General features: G+C 34.5%; 1 protein-coding gene across 1 annotated transcript in view; it reads right to left on the bottom strand.

Annotated features, from left to right (window-relative positions):
• LOC134264804 (uncharacterized) overlaps window positions 1-19,035 on the bottom strand; it is a 194,911-nt gene extending 175,876 nt beyond the window's left edge. Inside the window, exon 1 of the mRNA XM_062747082.1 lies at window positions 18,888-19,035. Coding sequence (XP_062603066.1) covers window positions 18,888-18,989 — 102 coding nt within the window. The 5' untranslated portion in view covers window positions 18,990-19,035. The remainder of the gene's footprint in view (window positions 1-18,887) is intronic.
• Between the last annotated feature and the right edge of the window lie 5,292 nt (window positions 19,036-24,327).

Here is a 24,327-nt window from a genome sequence, read left to right as displayed (position 1 = left end):
ATCATAACTATGCATTTAGTTAGTTTATTTTATACCTAGGAGCAGAGAAGAAGATTTTCAACGAATTCATGTATTTTCACTACATAATCAATAGAGCCTTGCCCTAACACCAGAACCCCTGACCCTGGGGCCATAAAATTCACAATTTTGGTAGAGGCACTCTTGCTCATCATAACTATGCACTAAGTTGGTTTATTTAAGGCCCAGGAGCAGAAAAAAGATTTTCAAAGAAATAATGCATTTTCACTATATACTTATTTAGCCCACCCTAGCACTAGAACCCCTGACCTCAGGGCCATGAATTTCACAATTTTGGTAGAGGACTCAATGCTGATTACAATCATGCAAACAGTTTGACTGCTTGATGTCCAGGAGTCAAGAAGAAGATTTTTAAAGATTGCATTAATTTTAGTGGTTTTGGCCCCACCCCTCAGGCCCCAGGGGGGCAGGGATCGTGAAATTCACAATTTCTGTTCCCCTTCACCCATAGATGCTTTGTGCCAAATTTGGTTGAAATTGGTTCAGTGGTTGCAGAGAAGAAGCTGAAAATGTTCAAATGTTAACGCACAACGCACGACGACGGACGAAAACGGATGGCAATAGGCCACCTGAGTAAACTCACGAACTAGGTTGAATTCACCAAGCATCGGACATCCTTGTACTTCAACACGTTCTAGCGATATCGCTACCGACGGAAAATGGAGCTTAACACTTAGTGTGTGATTAAAAATATAAATTTAGGACACAATTATATGCCTTTTATTTAGAAAATATCACCAAAAATCGATTTTTTTCTAAATAACTCAGAATTCACCATGGATCGGACATTATTCACCATGCATCGGACAGACGGTATTTCGACCGAAAAAATATCATACCTTTATCACAGTGCTTTAAAATCCTTGATATAGATATACTTTTATATTTTATCTAAGAAATAACCCTCAACTTAAATTTAATTGACGATATCGTTGCACGAATGTGGTACGATTCAAGATGCCTCACTTTGCCTTAGAAATGCTTCAAAATGCTCGTAATGCTGTAATTCGCGCCTTTTCTCATGGGATAAGATAGTCTGGTTTGGAGAAATAAATTGAGTCAGATTCTAGACGTCATATATTGATAACTTGTATTTTGACTGAAAATTTAGAGTTTTTATTTTCTATTTCCGCAAAAAAACAGCTGTCAGTTGGGTTCTGTATGAAAATGGTAGTGATTACCTTTGCGTCGGAAAGTGTCCGATGCATTGTTTATTTGTGTCCGATGTACGGAGAAATAAACATACTAGTAAGAACCAGCTCTAAAAGAATTATACAAACACTGAAGTGAAATTTCTACGTACGCGCATAATTTTCTCGCATGTGGCATTACCGTTGTGTTACTTGTTGTCACGTGTGTTGCTAAGGTTGGGGGTAATAGAACAGATTGTTAACTGCGTCTAAACCAATCTGATTTTAGTATTTAACATGAAAGTATAATAATACATTATGTCAACTCTATATGACATTTACTCACACTACTATTACATTGTGTCAACCTTCCATTATATTATGTAAACTCTTTAATACATTAACTCAAACTAAATTTTGTCAAAGTTCCATTACATTATGTCAACTCTATATGACATTTACTAACACTACTATTACATTGTGTCACCTTCTATTACATTATGTTAACTCTGAATGACATTTACTCACACTACCTTTTCATTGTGTCTACCTTCTACTACATTATGTCAACTCTATATGACATTTACTCACACTACTATTACATTGTGTCAAACTTCCATTACATTTTATTATACTTTCATGTTAAATACTAAAATCTGATTGGTTTAGACGCAGTTAACAATCTGTTCTATAACCTTCAGCCTTAGCAACACTCTTAACAACGGGTAACACAACGGTAATGCCACATGCGTGGAAATTATGCGCGAACGGTTGACCGTAGAATTCTCACAACGTCAGTTGCGCGTTTGAAAGAACCGGAATAAACTTGACGTCAATAAAAGCTTGCGTCCGATGTAGCTTACTTGAAAACAACAAACGACAGATGAAACATGCTTGTGAGTGCAGAAATAACGAAACTTTAGATGATAAAGGACTCGTAGTGTATCAAATAAACAATAAAGAGGTCAGTAAAATCTTTTTCGAAGTAGCGGGGAGTTTGAAAGCTTTCTAAACGTGAACAAAAAGGCGATCGATCATTTGTATTGCTGACATAGTAAATCAAGAAGACATTCAGTATAATAATATAAATGGTGCTTGTTTTGGAGGGTAACAGTTGAAATTGACACCCCTCCGCTGACGCGTCGGTTGACAATGGTTTTCCTATGGGTGTCAATTTCAACTGTAACTAGGGCTGTATCAATATATCGATATATCGATAAGTATCGATATTCAAGAAAAATATCGTATCGAAACGTAACTTCCAATACGTATCGGACAGACATTTTTTCTTCAAATTCTGTTTAAAAGATGGGAATTTCAATTACCCAAACATTATATTTTACTTTTTTGAATCAAAACCTTCAATAATTATATAATTTCTAAGGAAATAACACAGTTTTTATAATTATTACAAAATACAAAGAGAATTTTTTTTAACATGTTAATTTTACTGTCATCAAAAATTTGAATTAAAGTGTTATTTTTTAAGACAATGAGAGAAGAAATATAAATTGGGTAATAAAACACTTAATTGTTATTAAATGTTTGCATTAAAATGATTTAGAAGCTTTTTCTGATGGACTTGTTTCAGAATCCAATATATCGGATAACGATTTAAAAAATATTGTATCGTATCGTATCGAAATTTTTGGCTCAATACACAGCCCTAACTGTAACCCTCCAAAACAGGCACCATTTACATAATGTCAATTCTATATGACATCTTCTCACACTACTTTTGCATTGATCAACCTTCCATTACATTATGTCAACTCTTTATGACATAATCTCACACCACTATTACATTGTGTCAACCTTCCTTTACAGTATGTCAACACTTTATAACATTTACACATACTACAATTATATTTCTTCAATTTGAATTTCGTTATGTTTACTGTTCATGACATTTAATTAAACAACAATTACACTTTGTCAACCTATCATTACATAATGTCAATTCATTTTGATATTAACTCACACTACTATTGAATCGTGTCAACCTTGAATTATATTATGTCAACTCTATATAACATTTACTCACACTACTTTTGCATTGTGTCAACCTTCTATTACATTATGTCAACTATATACGATATTGACTCACACTTCTATGTATTGCATTGCGTGAACTTTCCTTTACGAGGGTTGTCCCAAAATTTCGTAGACTGGGCTCATATCTTTTAAAGAAATTAATGTATCTTTATAAAATTTTCAGGGTGGATAAGGCTAGTTATTGGTAGATAAATTATGAAGTTTTATCATGTTTACTTGAAAACTTTTCGAGTTATATGATTTAAAGTGGTATCGTTCTCTTACACCCGGAGCAATCTGCAACGTCAAAAAATACAAATGTCAACGGTTCAAGTTTTGGAGAAAATATTTCAATTACCAGAATAAAATTCTTAAATTAAACGAAATGGCTATAATTATAAATGTAAAAAATCTTAATTACTATGATATGATCAAACATTTAAAAATGTAAACAAAGTATATGCATGTACAGGTATGAAATAATTATTATTTGAAAACGCTATATTTCTACGGGCTTTTCGTCTGTTTTCTCTTATGGAGTTGCACAACGGACCTCTTTCCCATTTCTTAGTCCTGTCTTTTATTTAAGTTACTGTTATTCACATATACATAGAGAAACCGTTTTAGTCATTTTAAATACTAAGGACAAGAAATAGGTTCCTAGTCTACCAAATATTTATGACTGGGACACTTTTGGAAGAGTTAATTTAGGTTCAAAATATTTGAACATACTTCAATGCGCCATTTTTCAAAAAGTTGGATTTCAACCCAATGTTTATAAAACGTTATAAAATTCATCTTTATCAAGGCACAAACACCAAAATTTGAAGAAATATAGTTAATAAAACAGTATTGAGAATTTTCACTTCCATTCAAAAATCACAGGGTAGTAATCACTTTTCCGTACGATTTTAAATATAATATACCAAATTTTAATAGCAACTTTTGGGTATTGCGCCGCCTTCCTACATCAGACAATGAAATTTGTCTTTTAAATTGGAATAATTTGCTTAGTTACTCCATATTTGTCCATAGATTTATTAGATAGTGTTGGTTTAATCTATATACGAAATTTCATTAATGTATGACTTAGGGTTCCTACAAAACAACGCTTGTCTACGGAATTTTGGGACAACCCTCGTACATAATGTCAACTCTTTATGACATTTACTCACACTACTATTGCATTGTGTCAACCTTCCATTACATTTCGTCAACTCTTTAAGACATTAACTCACACTACTACTGCATTGTGTCAACCTTCCATTATATTATGTCAACTCTTTATGATATTATCCCACACTACTATTGAATCGTGTCAACCTTCCATTACATTATGTCAATTCTTTATGACATTTACACATACTACCATTACATTTGCATCAAGGTTACAGTACAAAATATCATCTCATTATGACATTCTAGTTAAAAGCTTTATACATTGTATAAAAATATAGTTATGTTATTTCAACTCATTATTACGTTAGGTTGATTAAAATTGCATTACCCCAGTTTTCTATTAAATTGCGTCAACTATTTGTGACATTTAGATTTTTACATGATTTAAAGACATAGTCATATTTTGTTAACTAAGTATTGCTTTAGATTGATTGATCATTATGTGATGTAAATATGTGCTATACATAAAGACTAATCTTACGTACCTCAAGTCAACAGGACATAGTATTATGTGAAAAGGATTTTTTAATGTAAACTCATCTATAGCGTTAGGTCCACTATTGAATGTCATCGCTGCCCGATCGTATAAAACTATGGATACATTATGTCACAAACCATTACATAATATCAAAAGTTCATACATAGTGTAAATGGCTCTTTACATTTCGTCAAATCTCTATTTCATGAATTCGCAAAAGCCATTAGTTAGGTTATCATATCTTAAAGTCTTGTTAATTCTTATTTACATTATGTAAAAAATCGTACCATTATATGAACATCAATTTACATGATGTAAATGTAGTGTATATATATATATATATATATATATATATATATATAAAAGCACATTTTACAACAACTCTTAAACTAACATAACTGCCCTAAGTGAAACATATTAATATAGAAAGCACAAAGAAATTCTCTTTTACATTGATACCCACTTCCGCCCCAGCCCGGGGTTGAACTCTCGACCTTCGGAATCTGTCACCTAGCAGTGCAGGAACAGCGCGCTAGACCGCTCGGCTATCTAGGCAAGTCAGAAACCTTAAGTTCGATACCGATGGAATTCTCGCGGCGCTGCCCTACACTACACGGTCATTGAGAATAGAAGTGAGATATAGTTATTTTAACATTAGTTTTCGAAGGTCGAGAGTTCAACCTCGGGCTGGGGCGGAAGTGGGTATCCATGTATCCATGTAAAAGTGAATTTCTTTGTGCTCTCTCTCTCTCTCTCTCTCTCTCTCTCTCTCTCTCTCCCTCTCTCTCTCTCTCTCTCTATATATATATATATATATAATATCAACATTGTATTACATTAGGTAGATGTTTTCATAAATAATATAGACGCTCTTTATATTGCGTTGGTAGTACATTTATGTGATGCTAAAATATTAAATACACTACGTCAATATTTTATAACGTGATATGAATATATGTCTTATATGTATATATGCCAATCCTCCATTCCATAATATGAAATTATCTTCTCATGCTAAAAAACCATCTTAGTTTTTATTAACTGATGTGAAAAGCTCATTCATACTGTGCGCACTCTTCTGCATTATGTCGATTCACTACATGTATTACGTTATGCGAACACGGGTATCCTTGGCCTTTATATGAGCAAAACGTATTTTCCGCGTTCCGCAAGCACTAAATTTGCGGGAGAGAAAAGTGTCGTAGATGAAATTCTCAGCGATTTGGGAATGGCATCTTTAATTAAAAACTTTAGGCGACAAATGATTGACAATCTTGAAACGTGCAAAGCCTTACCACTGCGACTGTGAATTAAAGTCACGTCGAAATTCAGTGGCGTTTACTTTAACTTGATAATTAAATAAATCAAATATTATGAGTCTTGCAGCAATTTTTTTCCCTTTTATCTAGTTTTTTTTTTTTTTTTTTTTTTGATAAAAGTCTTAAATTACTGATCTTACTAAGAACATTGTCATAAGTTTTAATGCCCCCGTAAACGAAGTTTCGGGGGTATATAGTTTTTGTTGTGTCCGTCCGCCTGTCTGTCTGTCTCCCTGTTTGTCTGTTTGTCCGCAAAAACTTTAACCTTGCTCATAACTTCTGATTTAGTGGAGCAATGACTTTCATATTTCATATGTGTATTTCGTGTGACAAGACCTTTCTTTGGGTATCAACAAATTCGACCTTTTGACCTTGACCTTGGAGCTTGACCCACTTTTACATGATTTCATGTAAAGATAAGTTTTATTATAAAATATGGAACACCGGGACTGTCTTATATGAGGATTGAACATTATATGCAGTGTTTCCTTCATTATATGCGGTACTATTTTAATTATATGAAGTAGTTTATTATATCGTGTACAACCTCCATTATATGCAGTACTTTTTTCACTATATGATGCATATCACAGGTACTTGTGGACAGGACCCCCCCCCCCCCCCTCCCCCACCTCCGTTATTAAACCCGGGGCTTATTTGACAATTTTTTCACAATTTATATTTTGTACACTTATTCAACATGTTTGCAATAGGAACAAATCGTCAAAACCCTAAAATAATCGCTCCACAAAAAAATACCCCACTTTACTCAGCAGCCTAAAAACCTTTTGGGAGATGGTTGATGGTGTCATATAGATGTGCAGTAAGGTTTTGGAATTTTGATTTTGCCCCTGGGAGTCAAAAGGGGGTCGAAAAATGACGTTTTTTATTCAAAAAGGCCCGTCTTCCCTGAACTCCTTCTAGATTTTACTCAGCAGCCTAATCATCTTTTGGGAGATGGTTGGTCGTGTCTTGTAGATGTGCAGTATATTTTCGGAATTTTGATTTTGCCCCGGGAGGTCAAATGGGGGTCGAAAAATGACGTTTTTTAATGCAAAAAGGCCTATCTTCCCTGAACTCCTTCTACATTTTACTCAGCAGCTGATCATCCTTTGTGAGATTGTTGGTGGTGTCATGTAGATGTGCAGTAAGGTTTTGGAAGTTTGATTTTGCCCCGGGGGGTCAAATTGGGGTCGAAAAATGACGTTTTTTAAGCAAAAGCTCTGTCTTCTCTGAACTCCCTCTACATTTTACTCAGCAGCCTAATCATCTTTTGGGAGATGGTTGGTGGTGTCATGTAGATGTGCAGTAAGGTTTCGGAATTTTGATTTTGCCTCAGGGGATAAATGGGGGTCAAAAAATGATGTTTTTTAATGCAAAAAGCCCCATCTTCTCAGAACTCCTTCTACATTTTACTCAGTAGCCTGATCATCTTTTAGGAGTTAAATATTTTGAAAATAGGTAAAACATCACCATCATAGGGTAAAAAATCATAGCATGGTGGGAAACATCTTGAATTCTTGGGAGTAATGTACATGTCAAATGTGAAAGTTATATCTCTTCTCAATGAAAATTTATAAGCAAATGCAACATTTTGAAAAGTATGTTAAGTTTGTTGTGAAAACATCTCTCTCGGAAATTTTTCCCTCATATGGAGACACCGCCACTTAAAAATAATGAAGACAAGATGTGTTTGTTAAACACTGATGCCCACGTGCACGTACGGCAGCTTATGGTGAAGGTTGAAGTTTCTCAAATGTATGTCAAACTTATAGGTCAAGGTCAAAGGGTTAAAATTGTTGGTATCAAAAGAAAGTCTTGTAACAAGGAATACACGTGTGAAATACAAAGAAATCCCTAGTACTTCCTGTTTAAAAGTTAATTGCCAATATTAATTTTTTAAGGCTCATTGATACTCTGATAAGAGAGATAACTCTTAATGACATAAATGTCCATTATTCCTTTATAGATTTGACAAGGTGAAGTCTTTTTTTTCAAATTTTCCCCGCAAGCTATGCTATAATTGTTTGTATTTTATTTATAAAATACATTTCTTTTGGAAAATTGTTAAAGTTCAAGCAACATTTTATATGAGTGAGCAGAGGGTGTCAACTCTAGGGCCAAGGTCAACATATTTATACCTTTTGAAAGTTCACAATGAATACACATGTTAAGCATGAAGCCCTGGCACCTACTGATCAAAATTTAAGCCAAACTACTGATCAAATTTATGCAGACAAACAGACAGACATTATTATTTATAAACACAAAAAACAAAATATACATTTATATAAAGTCAAATGGAAAAAAGTTCTATTTTGAAGTCACAAGTTCAATTGCAATTTCAGGGAGAGGGAGTGGCTAGGAAGATTGCCCTCCCCCCCCCCCCCCCCCCCCCCCCCCCTGGAGTTTGTTTTGTTTTGTTATTTATATAAGACTATATACTGATGCAAATAAAAAATGACTTTGGACATCATCCCCCTTAAAAAACATTGACCCCACGACCCCACTATCAATTGTTTTTATTTTGTTTTCAGTTTTTTTCTTTGCTTGTGAGAAAATTCTGGGCTGGCATTTTTTTGACTAATGTGTAACCCTCCTCCCCCCCTCCTGAAAAAAAATCTGGATCTGCACCAGTAACTGAATGTCACATCGACAACGGGAGATAACTTCACAATGTGAAACTGAAAACTGTGGCATGCGATGATCTTTGAACTTTAATCTCTAGTGTTATGGTTCAGAATTACCCGAAATGCCAGCAAACATCAATAACACAATTTAAACTTAATAATAATTTATTTACAGTAATATATAATAAATATATCAAACATAAAGTAAAAACTTAGCAAGAATCTAAAAATACATACATCAGAGTGTCCGTTGCTGCACACAATGTCCCAGTGAAAATATATCCCAGTTATATCTCAATAGTGCTTATACGACGAAGTATGATTCGAATTCACAGGGTATTTATACAGTAATATAAATCTAGAATATTCTAAAAATTGTTTAAACATGATATTACTGGAACAATCTGGACATACACAAAATTTAAGAATGTTCTAGATAAAATGACCAAACATGTTGACCACTCTGGAATGTTCAAGAAACTTAATGTTACTAAAATATATATGATGAAACAATACACATCTCACAACACCTCCCCCCTTAAAAAGTTTGAATGTCAATGAAAAACTTTAATTGTAAAACATGTACATTAATACAAAATCTAGTATGTTTACGATACTCTTGACAAGGCGTCTGCAATAACATTGTCTTTGCCTTTTATATGCTTAATTGTTATGTTGTATTCTTGTAACAACAAACTCCATCTAGTCAGTCTTTGATTCTTGTTTGACAATTTATGCAAAAATGTCAGGGGGTTTTGATCCGTATATACAAGAATTGGATGCAAAGTAACATTCAGATAAACATCAAAATGCTGTAAGGCTAACAACAAAGCAAGGCATTCCTTTTAAATGGTGGAATACTTTTGTTGACATTTTGTAAGTTTCTTTGAAAAATAAGAAACAACTCTATCTACCTTATCACTATGTTCTTGAAACAAAGCTGCCCCGATTCCAACATCACTAGCATCAACAGTAAGCTTAAATTGCTTAGAAAAATCTGGAGTTGACAGAACTGGGTTGCTCATAAGGACAGATTTGATTTTATGAAAGGATTTTTCACAGTCCTTTGTCCATTCAAAGTTAACCCTCTTTTGTAAAAGATTTGTAAGTGGACTAACAACTGAGGAAAAATTTGGACAAAATTTTCTGTAAAACCCAGCCATGCCCAAAAACCTCATTAATTCTTTCTTGTTTGTAGGAATCAGGAACTTTGCAATAGCTTCCACTTTAGCCATAATGGGTGTAACATAACCTTGACCTACTTTATGACCTAAATACTCTACATAAGCATGACAAAATTCACTCTTCTCAAGATTCACAGTTAAGTTTGCTTTAGCTAAAATGTCAAATAAAGCACGCATGATTCGGAGATGTTCGTCCCATGTGTTGCTGTATATGACGACATCATCAATGTAGGCCTCGCATCCCTCAAGGTCTTGAAGAAGGGAGTGAATCATTCTTTGGAATGTAGCCGGTGCGTTTTTCATGCCAAAAGGCATTACTTTATACTGTTAAAGTCCATCAGGTGTAGCAAAAGCAGATATTTCTTTTGCTCTTTCTGTTAACGGTACTTGCCAGTAGCCTTTCAACAGGTCAAATTTACTGACCAATTTCGCGTTTCCAATGTTGTCAATACAGTCATCGATTCTAGGTATTGGATATGAATCAGTTTTGGTAACAGAATTCACCTTTCTAAAGTCTGTACATAATCGGTACGAACCGTCCTGTTTTGGTACAAGAATACACGGTGAGCTCCAATCACTTTTACTAGGTGCAACAATGTCATTGTCCAACATGTACTGCACTTCCCTTCTTAGGTACTGCAATTTTATTGGATTCAGACGGTACGGATGTTGTTTGATAGGCAGAACGTCACTCACTATGACATCATGACAAGCTGCATTAGTTTTCTTTGGAACATCCGAAAAGATTTGATGATACTCATTCATCAAGTTTTTAACTTGTTCTTTTTGGTGAATGTTCAAATGTCAAAGTTTGGCATCAAAATCAGCCAAAATTTCTGAGTTTTTCAAGCGGACACTCTGATTACAATATTTCTTTACTCGTATCACTTTCAATACAATTTTGAACAGTCTTAGCATTGGCTAAAGTGGAAACTGGTTTTACAGAATTTCGGTCACACCTTTCAAAATACTCTTTTAACATGTTAATGTGACAAACCCATTTCTCTTTACGTCGACCTGGTGTCTTAACTACATAGTTTACATCACTGATCTTGCTTTCAATTTCATAAGGGCCATAAAATCTGGCCTGTAAAGGATGACCAGGAATAGGTAAAAATACAAGAACCTTATCACCTGGCTTAAACACCCTATTTCTGGCATCTTTGTCATACCACATTTTCATTTTCATCTGAGAATTCTTCAAATTTTCTTGTGCTAATTTACAAGCATTGTAAAGTTTTTCTTTGAAATCAGACATAATCTAAAAGATTAAGATCACTAGTCTCAGCCAGCCACTTTTCCTTCAACAATTTCAAAGGACCCCTAACCGTATGACCAAACACCAATTCAAAAGGACTAAACCCAAGAGACTCCTGGACTGCCTCTCGTGCAGCAAATAGTACAAGATGAACCCCTTCATCCCAGTCTTTCTCATACTGGTAACAATAGGTCTTCAGCATTGTTTTTAGGGTTTGATGAAAACGTTCTAGCGCTCCCTGGGACTCAGGATGATAAGCAGTTGATCTATATTGCCTTATACCCAACTCATGCATGACTCGCTGGAACAACTCAGACATAAAATTTGACCCTTGATCCAACTGAATTGCCTTAGGTGCTCCTACAAAACTGAAAAACTTGGTTAGGGCCTTAACTATGCTCTTTGCCTTTATATTCCTAAGAGGTATGGCTTCAGGAAATCGAGTGGATGTACACATAATGGTAAGTAAATACTGGTTTCCAGATCTGGTCCTAGGCAAAGGTCCTACACAATCCACCAACACTCGACTAAACGGTTCTTCAAAAGCTGGAATGGGTTGGAGAGGAGCAGATGGTATCTTCTGATTTGGTTTACCTACCATCTGACAGACATGGCATGACTTGCAAAACTTCAAAACATCCTTTCTTAGCTTAGGCCAATAAAAATGACTCAAAATCCTATTATGTCTTATTGATACCTAAATGACCAGCCATAGGTGTATCGTGAGCTAAACTCATGACATCTCGACGATAAGCAGCTGGGACCACTATCTGGTGAACAACACGCCACACTTCATCTGGAGAAGCGTCAGGTGGTCGCCATTTTCGCATAAAGATGCCATCTTTCATATAGAAGCATTCTCCAACTTTAGTAGCCTCTTCTGTTGGAAGTGCCCTCTTACTAAGTTGAATGATATCAGGGTCTTTATGTTGTTCAGAGAGTAAAAGTTCTCGGCTGAGGATGTCCTTGCCTTGGCTAACTAGTGGATGCAACTCATCATCCTCACCACCAAATTTTGGTAAAAGTTCTTTCTTTTTTTGCTTCTTGATATTGTGTGGTTCCATGCTTGTCTGAGTGCCATCAAGGTCAGATAAGAAAGTGTCATTCAAATCAATATCAACAGAGGAATTCGTCTCGTCAAAGGCTTGAGTATGGTCTGCCTCCATTTCTCGTCTTCTGGCCATCGCTCTAGTAACAGCACAGGCTGGATAAATGTCATCATCTTCATCATCGCACATGACATTGGAAGTGATTTTCTCACAAACTATAGGATCAGGTACAACCTTCCCACCAGCTAAATCGTTGCCTAACAACAAAGAAATGCCTGGAACGGGAAGAGTAGGTCGAACACCTACGATAACAGGTCCAGTAACTAAATCTGACTTCAAACTAATTCTATGCAGGGGAACATCAATGACGCCTAGCTCCACACCCTGTAATAAAACTGACCCACCAGTAGAAGTCTGCTCAGACAAAGGAAGCACGCCCTCTAACAATAACGTCTGTGCAGCACCAGTATCTCTCAAAATCTGGACAGGTTTTATTTCACTAGAGTCACCGAGTGAAACAAATCCCTGAGACATAAAGGGCTTATAATCCTCCATAGAATCAATAGAACTGGACTGTGAACCCTGGACATCAGGAGTGTCAGAACAAATCGAAACTAAGGCTTCTCTATCACCTCTTACTTCCGCACAAGCGTGTGGTTGAGTTTTATCAAAATCATTTTTTCTCTTAAGTTTAAAGCATTCATTGATCAGATGACCTTTTTTCTTACAATAACTACAAGTAGGAAGCGACCCTATTCCAGACGATCCTTCAACACGTCCTGGACCGGACTTAAAAACACCTTGGGATGGAGACTGGGAACTTGTGGAAGACTGAGACCCTGAACCACTCTTTTTATATGTCTGAATTGGTAGAATTACTGCTAGTCTGAGATCTTGATACAAAATTCTTTTTATGAGACAGAGCATAAGTATCAGATATGACTGCTGCCTCTTCAAGAGTTTTCACATTCTTATCTTCTAATTGTGTTTTCAAACCTTGAGAAACACATTCCTTAAACTCTTCTACCAGGATGACTTGGCGCAAATTAGCAAAAGTTTTATCAAGTTTCTTAGATCTAAACCAGTGATCTAATAAATCTTCTTTCTCTCGTGAAAATTCAACAAATGTTTGATTATCAAACTTCCTATACTTTCTGAATTTTTGTCTATATGCTTCAGGTACTAATTCATATGCTTTTAATATTGCTGCTTTGACCTTCTCATAGTCTGAACTTTCAGCTACTCCTAGTGCAGAGTATACCTCAGTTGCTTTGCTAACCAGTACACTTTGTAACATTGTTGACCAAACGTGTTGTGGCCATTTAAGATTCTCTGCGACTTTTTCGAATTGGGGAAAATATTTGTCTACAGATTTTTCTTGAAATTTCGGAACTAACCTAATATTTTTTGCTGCGTCAAATTCATTCTTGACAAATGACGGTTCTGGTTGGTGCTGTAATCTTAATTTCTCTAACTCAAAGTGCTCTTGTCTTTCTAATTTGTCTAATTCAAATTTTCGTTCACGCTCTCGTTCTTCTCTTTCTAATTTGTCTAATTCAAATTTTCGTTCACGCTCTCGTTCTTCTCTTTTTAATTTTTCTCTTTCAAATCGCATTTTCTCTAACTCTAATTGAAACTGATATTCTGCCATTTTATAAGAGCCTAACTCTGATTTAACTGTATATTTTGGAAGATCGTTTTTTTCAAAGATGTTTTCTTCTACTAGTTTGTTTGCAACCTTAATTTTAATGTCTTGCTTTCTCTGAGAGGATTTAACATCTAACCCAAACTGCAAACCTAATGCAATCAAGTCATCCTTTTTTTAACGTATCAAAAACCTGCAGCTGAACACTCGGTGAACTAAGAAAGTCTGTGACCGAAAATACCATGTTGATTTTTGCTGGCTTATAATCAAACTAAAGGTTCAATAAACAAAATTCTGACAATAAACTGCAAAAGTGCAAGAAATTCTTTATCCCGGACGAGCCCCCAATTCTGTTATGGGTCAGAATTACCCGAAATGCCAGCAAAGATCAATAACACAATTTAAACTTAATAATAATTTATTTACAGTAATATATAATAAATATATCAAACATAAAGTAAAAACTTAGCAAGAATCTAAAAATACATACATCAGAGTGTCCGTTGCTGCACACAATGTCACAGTGAAAATATATCCCAGTTATATTTCAATAGTGCTTATACGACGAAGTATCTCTATGCATCGAATTGACAGGGTATTTATATAATAATATAAATCTAGAATATTCTAGAAATTGTTGAAACATGATATTACTGGAACAATCTGGACATACACAAAATTTAAGAATGTTCTAGATAAAATGACCAAACATGTTGACCACTCTGGAATGTTCAAGAAACTTAATGTTACTAAAATATATATGATGAAACAATACACATCTCACAACACTAGCTTATCTTGTATTTTGGTTTATTTTACCCCAATCTATACTTAAACTTGTACTTACCGACTGTCATAGGCCATGTCAACTTCATGAAATATAATCTAATTATAACACAGAATGATTTTTTTTTTCAATACACATCACACTGCAGCATGTGCATGTTCCCATTCGGCAAACCTTGGCTGATTCCGTTGCCTAAATCAGATGAAGTACGAATCGGCCGAGGTGTGCCGAGTAGTGCTTAACTTAAAATATGATAATGGGTGACGCAACCCAATGTAATGTAGAAATTTTCAAAAGGTGTTATATATAGTTCAAGAACAAAATATAAATTAATTCATAACAAACTATGTTTTAACATAACTTACATGTGTATCCTAAAAAATGTACGTTTCGTGAGAGTGTGATTGTGTGTTGTGTTTTTTTTTTTTTTTGGGGGGGGGGGGGGGGGGGAAGGGCATTATTAACTTTAAAAAGGTACCAATATGCGCAAAACATTTTTTTTAAATCTAATTCACACATAGGCTCTAAACCGGGGGGGGGGGGCAAGAGGGGCTTATAACCCCCCGCCCCAACTTTTTTTTGCAAAAATAGACTTTTCTATGTAGATAAAATTTGGTTTTACGTTTTTTTGTTGGTTTAGCCCCCCCCCCCCTTTCAGTTAGCCCATGAGCCTCTGAGTCATAGGTCTCATAGTCACAGGGTCTGAGAATGTAATACCCAATGTGACGAATACATGTACTGTATAAATTAAGAAAGTCGTAGTAACGAGATAAAAAGTCGTTATTACGAGATTAAAAGTCGTTATTAGGACTTTAGAAAGTCGTCATAACGAGATAAAAAGTCGTTATTACGAGATTAAAAGTCGTTATTACGACTTTAGAAAGTCGTAATAACGAGATAAAAAGTCGTTATTTCGACTTTAGAAAGTCGTTATTACGAGATAAAAAGTCGTTATTACGATTTTAGAAAGTCGTTATTACGATTTTAGAAAGTCGTTATAACGAGATAAAAAGTCGTTATTACGAGATAAAAAAGTCGTTATTACGACTTAATTTTTTTTATTCATTTTCTAATTTGACCCTTGTAGGCTTTCGTAACATAAAATTAAAACAGTTTTGAGAAAAAATAATTTATTCTCGGTAAGGTCAGGGTGACTTTTTTTGTGTGTGTTTTTTTTTTTTTATTTATTTATTTTTTGCATGAGTTTAGCCGAAAGAGGGGGGAGGGGTATTTAACATTTAACATTAATAAAGAAACCTGTTTTGCTTTATTTTCAAAAAGTGTTGTTCATTATAACTATGCTTAATTTAGTCATATGCAAGGTCATGGCTATAACACCCCTAATACCTTGAAAAAACGCTAGTTTCTATCGATATATTATCCATGTACAGAGGTCAATCGCAACATCTCGGGCCTTTCCGACTAGCGGAAACGACCTCGAATGTATATGGTAGCCGCTATGACAACCCTCCTTTTTCACGATCTTGGAAATAAATGCATGGAGACCTTTTATCTGTGGAATATGGAGATTGATTTTATTCAATGAAATGATATTACCTAAAGTATACCATAGAAGGGACATCTAACTCCGTCTATCCTATATTTGAATAAACAGGAAATGTATAAATTTTTAACATCCGGTGATGTTAATACATTCGAGGTTGTTTTTCCGACCTCTGACGGAAAGACCCGAGATGATGCGATTGGTACAGAGGTTAAATCGATAGCCAAAAGCTGTATGAAATACTAGCTGTAGATCTGTAGCGTTATGGTTTTATATACTTGTCTTTGACCATAACGCTACAGATCCCGTAATGCAAAAAAGGTGCAATTTACGGCGCAATATTTTTTGCGCGCTTTTGGGGAGAATTTCTCCACTTTCTAGCATTGGTTAATCAACTACCTTTCACTCCCTAATTCTAGACACATTCTGTAGCCAATATTTATGTTTTATCCACCTCCCAACCATTTATAATTGTCTCTAAAGACAATAAACTCGCTTGAAGTGAATTTTTAGCAATCTAACATATAATTTTAGTCAAGTGAGTTTATCACTTGTAGAGACGACTATAAAGGGTAGGTAGATGGATAAAATATATAGATTAGTTAAATAATGTGTCTAGAATTAGGGTGTGAAAGGTAGCTTATTGACCGATGCTGGAAAGTGGAGAAATTCTCCCAAAAGTGCGCAAAAAATATTGCGCCGTAAATTGCACTTCTTTGCATTATGGGATCTGTAGCGTTATGGCCAAAGACACGTATATAAAACCATAACGCTACAGATCTGCAGCTATATGAAATACTTGTTAACGTTGTAAATAAAATGATTATTATTTTACTTGCATATTTTGTTCATCTTTATACATGAAAAGCAAGTAGAGCAAGTCATTTTTTTTATTGATGCACCGATACATATTATTGCGCTGTGTGGTTAGGTCACGTATTGACCTCTGACCTCAGACAAACTTCATACAGAATTGAAGATATTTGTTCTCCGTATGTTTATAAAACAGAGAGATACCACAAATGTATATATTTGTTAATGATAGCCCACCTGGCCCCGGAATTGAGATCTTCGAAAATTTCGTCTATTTATACTGCCATTTAGGTTTGCAAGATAATTCGGTCCAATGCGCTTCGTGCAGAAGTAACTATGAGTATACTTGATTGAGGAGTAAGGAATTTTTGGAAATCGGCTTTTTCAATTGAGGTAAAAAATTTAGAAGAACTAAGAGCAACTTTTTGTGCGCAGTAAATATACAGTTTTTTCAATGGGTGGCACTGTAGCTCTCCGGCCTGTCAATATATTTTTTCGGAGAGCTACGAGGGGTGATCAAAAAGTTCGCGAACTATCTCTATATCTACAAAACCACAATTCATATTAGAATGAAATTCTGTAAACACATAGCCATACACAAGGTCTATAAATAGCATATGCTGAATAAAGTTTTTCTCCTTGTTTGTGACGTCACAATGTGAAAATGACGTCACTATATAGGTCACTTGTGACGAAAAATGGTTGATATATCAGAATATATTACGTCATAATCGGTGGTGATATACATGTTAAACGTTAAAATCAACAATTCTTGTGTAATTTAATTCTAAATTCTAAAATTGTTTTTTAAACATTTAATTTTAGAAATTATTATGAATAAAGTTTGTAAAGATCTTGCCATCATTCAGATATTGTGAAATTGCCCAATCCACACATTTGTTTCTCTTTAGTATGTGACGTCATAGACGTAGTGTTTGAATTCTCAGTGCAGCGAGATGAGTACACACACCTATCATAATCAGTTTTATTTCATAATAAACAGGTCAAATTCAATGTATCGTGATAAATTTCTGAAGCAGATTTTTAAAATTAATATTTTATCGTGTTTACTAACAGAGCTTCTCTCTATTTAGATAATTTTGAATGTTTATATTTTCGTGTGACGTCACAGTTGATTTCCCGCACTCGGAAAATACAAACGTGAAGCGTTTTAATCATGCTTACGTGGGTAATTCAACGATGTCCTGTGCGATATTGAGGTAAGCTTCACCCTGTGATATTTATGCAGTAAATAATTACGATGAAGGACTGACATTCAATCGTAAATTTAGAAATATTTATTGACAGAATTTTTTCCAAATGAGGACTTTGTCGTTGAAGCTACCTTGAAAAATGGAGAAATTATTCCACCCAAATACTATATAAAATTAAAACAATTGCTTTCAGATAATTTAAACACTATGAATATTTTGAAGTATTTTAGTATATAGAGTTGTCTATCATATTTATCGTTTGTGCGTAAAAATTTGCATTATGGACTCCGTTATGGGCCCATATACACGAAGTATCAAAACTCCATACAAACTCTAAACAGGGCGGTATTTGTGGGGCGATGTCTTTTAAATAAGTCAAGAAATCCCATGACAGGACCGTTTTAAAATGTTAAGTACATATTAAATTAGTAATATAAAAAATACGAAAAAAATTCATTGACAGGAATTTTTTCAGCTAAAGGTCCTGTTCCTCCTTAAGACCTCTATGCCTGTATTTTTTCTAAATGTTTTTTTTTTTCAATTTTGCATATTTAATGCATTTGCATGCATGTGGTTTGAATCAGTGAAAATAACAATTATTTAAATCATGACTATTGGGTGTACCTTGATTTCCCATCGCGTAGCAGGTCGATGCTTCAACAGGGATGGTCTTAACCACTGACGAGTAAGGTCGTACCGTAGCCTCTGAGTTGTTCTCAACATCATAGAAAACTCACTAACTGCAACAAAAAGATTGTCCAAGGGAGATAGCTCAACTGTAAAGGTTATTGGAAATGTTAAATTAAAAAGTGCTACATCTAAATTTTCTCTCATTTCAGTATTTGATTTTCAAGACATTTATTGTTGAAAATCAGTCTGAAAAAAATTCGAAAAACAATTATAGTTAGCTAATACAGACTGGAAGTAACTGTTTGTTCCTTTTTTAAACAATACACGCTAGGTAAAGAAAGAAGTTCTGACTGAACAATCTATCGAAGTGTAAATCTTTTCATGATTCGTTCTAGTCCAATCAAAACACAGAGAAGCAATAAATAAAATTAAGATTGGAATTATTTTTTAAATGTTTTTAGTAAAATTTAAATCTTGTTGTACATGTACTTAGCTAGAAGTATATATTGGTTATTGGCAAAATATATACTGTTTAAGGAAAATAATAATTATTAAATCTCAAAGAATACTTCAAAGCAATTTTATAATTTATTCATTGTATTGTAGCTTATCTGTTTCAGACTCCTATCTTCAATAGTTTCTGAGAACATAGAGTGGAAATTATAGATGTGGGAAAAAATAAAAATTCTTAATAATTCCTGACAGCAAGTATTTTTTTCATATTCAGGAAAAGCTATAAGAGATATCAGCAATGCATGTTCTATTTGAAAATTGTGCAACAAATATATTTAATAGAAATTGTCATTCTTATACAGTATTCTGGGTCTTATATTTCCTTCAATTATTATAATTATAATACATAGTGAAAACCGCTTTTACTATTATTGCAAGTCATCATGGATCACTTCTAATTTTATATCATGCTAATACGCATAGATATCTATTGAAATATTCAAGAAAATCCCGTTTCTCTCTAATAGTATCTTGTTTGTTTTGTTTTTACTTTTACACGGTACTAATGTTAAAATTTTACTAAACCCTAACTAAGACGTTCCGAAATCATGAATCATATTAAGATGCATGAAACATATGGAGATAACGAACAGTATTCAAGATAAAAAGTCCATTAAACAATACAAAATAGAAGCAGAGCAAACACGGATCTCCAAAACATCGGAGATGAGATCAGGTGCCATGGAGGAGTGAGCATCCCCTGCCGACCGATCACACCCGCCCTGTGCTCTTTTTCATGATCGGGAAATAACGGAAATATCCGTCGTCGATTCAGTATATAAACAATGGACTAACAATTTGTATGAAAAATGTCAGTCAGCATTTGACTCAATGATAAAATTGTATTTGCTGACAAGGTCATTGTATCGACCATAGAATAGGATATATCGTATCGACTTAAGAATGATTACCATTGTTAATTAACAATACGTCGACTATATATCGAAATGTCGAGTGTTTTCTTTTTTTTCACGTAGAAGATTTTGCACAAATTCTGCTTTATATGAATACAAAAAGGGGTATGCTAATAACGGGGCGCAATTGGCGCAATTGGTACCCATGGGAATTTCAATAGACTGTTGGAAGACCTGGTTTCTAAAAACAACATAGATATTGTCAGTCAGAAACACAAGTATCTTTTTGATGTCAACTTCAGAATATATGTACTTGTGTGTACAATCAGAATATTTTTTACAAAATAATTTTGCAAATGACCAATTACAAGGTGAGTAAATTTACGAGTTCTATTTTTATTGAAAAAGCAGCTGACAAGGATATCAACAAGCTAATTCAGAGAATTTGTGTCCCCCGCTTAGAGAAAAAGTAAACCATGCGCAGTTCGGGCGGAAGGTTGGGGGGTCGGATCTCCCTGACTGAATTTGTAGAATTATTAATGTATACTGAAGCAAATAAAATATGCCAATATGGAAATCAAGATTTGATTGCTTATTCTTTATTATGTGTTTAGAAGATTCTTTTATATGGATGATTCTTCACACTGTATTGATGATTTATGAGTTTGTACAAGCGAGACCTCATAAATTTTTCATTTTACTTGCTGAATACTATCATTTAGTAAAAAAAAAAATTATTTCAGAGTAAAAGAAAAAAATAGATCATCTGGAATTCAAACCTGGGACATCTCACACGTGAAGCGAGAGACATACCACTAGACCACGGAACCGCTTGCAACTTGCGAAAATTATATGCAACAAGCTTACACAGAGAATTTGTGTCCCCCGCTTAGGGAAAAAGTAAACCATGCGCAGTTCGGGGGTTGGTAGGGGGGTCGAATCCCCTTGACTGAGTTTGTAGAATTATTAAATGTATACTGAAGCAAATAAAATATGCCAATATGGATATAAAGGTTTGATTGATTATTCTTTATTATGTGTGTAGAAGATTCTATTTATATGGAATATTTATTTAGTAAAAAAAAAGTATTTCGAAAAAAAACTGGAACATCCGGGATGCGAACCCTGGCCCTCTCGCATGTGAAGCGAGAGACATATCACTAGACCACGGAGCCGCTTTAATATGGCGCAAATTATAAAGAAACATTAAGTCACATACATTTATATATTCACGTTCGATATATTGTCAAAATTTAACACAATGCATGGTGTCTAATTTAACCTTTATTAAACAGTTCTAATAGATGTTATAAGAATATAAAGTCCGCCGAGAACCAGTTTTATACGTTATAACTCTCCTTCATGCCCCTTGTGCTAAAAATAGCGACATGTAATACAATAAATACTAATAAAACAAACAGGCGGGACACTTTGAGAGGAAAGAGAGAGGTCCTAGGAACTTGAGGAAAGGAGAGGAAAGAAAGGAGAGGTCCTTGGTATAAAATTACATTGCAAAAGCTCAAATTCCTCTTGAAATATCGCCCGAAAACAATAGTGTTACAAACAAACAGAATGTATGCATTTATGACCTTGAACTGTGACCTAAAAATCAATAGGGGTCTTCCTTAAGCCACAGTGAGTTGTTATGTAAAATTTCATTGCAAAAGCTCAAAGGGTTCTTGAGATATCGCGCGGAAACGAAAGTGTTATAACAGACAGAATTTGCGAATTTATTACCTTGACCTTTGACCTTTTGACCTCAAAATCAAATGGGGTCTTATTTAGTCCATAGGGAGTTGCTAAGTAAAATTTCATTGCAAAAGCTCAAAGGGTTCTAGAGATATCGTGTGGAAACGAAAGCGTTACAGACAGACAGAAAGACGGACGGACGGACAGACGGACGAACGGACAGACCCAAATTAATATCCCCCACTTTTCAAGCGGGGGACAATAATATATTCCGTTTTCCGTTCCGTTCCGCTTTCCGTTCCGTTTTCCGTTCCGCGTTTTAGCAACAACCTGCAATTTTCACGGCGATTTAAAAAAAAATTACAACGCCGTATGCCTCCGTGTGGACGCAGCTTGGTGTGACAAGGCCTTAAGGTAAGACGACATGCCCTTCAAAAAATATAATTTTTCCGAAGAATTTGTCATTGAAGTAAAGGTAATTGATTAAGTATCGTAAAAAAAATTTAAGGGTATACCTTACCAGGCATTTGGACAAGATACTACAGGGTCATATTTTTATATAACCGGGTTATCTTCTGATTGGCGTTTATCACAATTTTTGGTGTACTTATGTTAAAAAATATTTTGAAAACAATGTAGAGATCAGAAGAGAATTACAAATTTGAATGATTTTTTGTAAAATACCAAGAGATAGAAAACATAAATCTTAGGAACTTGTCGTCTGACCTTAAATGAGAATAAAGTATGGGACTTACTTTTTGTCATATCTTAAATATTTAAAGACCATTTTGAAGTAAACGATACGAGGGGTGATTAAAAAGTTTGCGACCTATCTCTATATTTACCAAACTACAATTCAGATCAGAATGAAATTTTGCACACCTTTTGTCATGCACATGTTCTATAAATAGCATATGAAAAATAATGATTTTCTCCATAATTGTGACGTCACAATGTGAAAATGACGTCAATATGTAGGTGCCTCGAGACGAAAAAATGGTTGTAACAGTCTTACTCGATCACCGAAAGGCTTATAAAGTTTAACGAATAACTTGGGAATTCCTTTGAAATGAAGTGTCTTATAATATTTGTACAAGGTATATGAAGACAGTAGAATTTCTAGACTTTTAATTCTAAACTGGATCGACTGTTAAAGTAAAGGGAGGGAAATGGTTAACAATGACGTTTGTTTTGAACCCAGCGAAGGCAAGCTGGGAAAGAAATGTGTCCCTTGTTGGGCAATTTGTTATGAAAGATCGCAAAGTTTCAAATACTGAAATAGAAAAAAAAGTTGTATGTCTTAACAATGATATTATTATTAAATCCCTAAAACACCGTTCACTTTAGACTCTAAACATATTCGATATAATGAAAAGAAGGCCCCTATACTATATATCCGTATCGAAGAAACGAAGTTCCTAAGACAAATGACTATGGTTGTGGTTTTCAGCATGCTCTTTCTTTGGAAGAATATCCAATCTTTTTTTAAAGAGATTTGGTCATCTCTGACAAATGGACTAGTACTGCTCTTGTTATAAAAAAAAAGTACTTGCATTGTAAGAAATATAAGGCTCGGGAAAATATTTTAGCGTCTAAGAACAGAGTGCTTCACGGCATGTAACGTGACTGCCTGGATCACATGATTCGCGCATGAGCAGAACGGTGGCAGATATGCATAAAGTCAGAGAGGGCTACTTAAAAAAAAATAATGAACTCTGAAACCTTATTTTATTTTTATTTTTTTATGGAAGTTGTTCAATTTGTTCCCGAACTTTTTGATCACTCCTCATATTTAAGGGAATTAATATTTATATGATTTTTAAATATTTGATCAATTTTCTAACTTTAATTGGCGATCTTTCATAACAAATTGATCAAATAAAGACACATCTCTTACCCAGCTTGCTTTCACTGAGCTACAGAACAAATAATATTTTTGGGCGACTCCTTTCCGTCACTAAAATTATTCATCCAATTAATGATTAAATTTTAGGCAAGTCTTTTGTCTTTATAAACAGTGTACAAATTATAATATTCTATAACAAAGGAATTTTCAAGATATACGTTAAACTTAAGTACAGGTCTCTGTAAGAATCAGACAAAAGGTAAATCATGAGGGTTCTCAGAATTCGATGATTTTACACGCATAGGTTTCTCTTACACTATGAATCACGTATGTAAAATGAAAATTATTTTGGGTCCTGGTAACTATGGAAACATGACCAAAGAAATTTTCCCTAGCAACCGGTCAATTTTCCATGTTTATGGACAAATATATCACTAAACTTAGAGGCTTGAAATTGAATATGAATATTACCAGAGGGGTTCTTAAATAATGTTATCATAAAGATAAACATTTCAAGTGATAAAACCATGCA

The sequence above is a fragment of the Saccostrea cucullata genome, unplaced genomic scaffold (assembly GCF_032062105.1).
Source record: "Saccostrea cucullata isolate Sc308-1 unplaced genomic scaffold, CSIRO_AGI_Scuc_v1 ctg863, whole genome shotgun sequence".
In the NCBI taxonomy this organism is placed as follows: Eukaryota; Metazoa; Mollusca; class Bivalvia; order Ostreida; family Ostreidae; genus Saccostrea; species Saccostrea cuccullata.
This window is presented reverse-complemented; position numbering and strand designations above follow the sequence as displayed.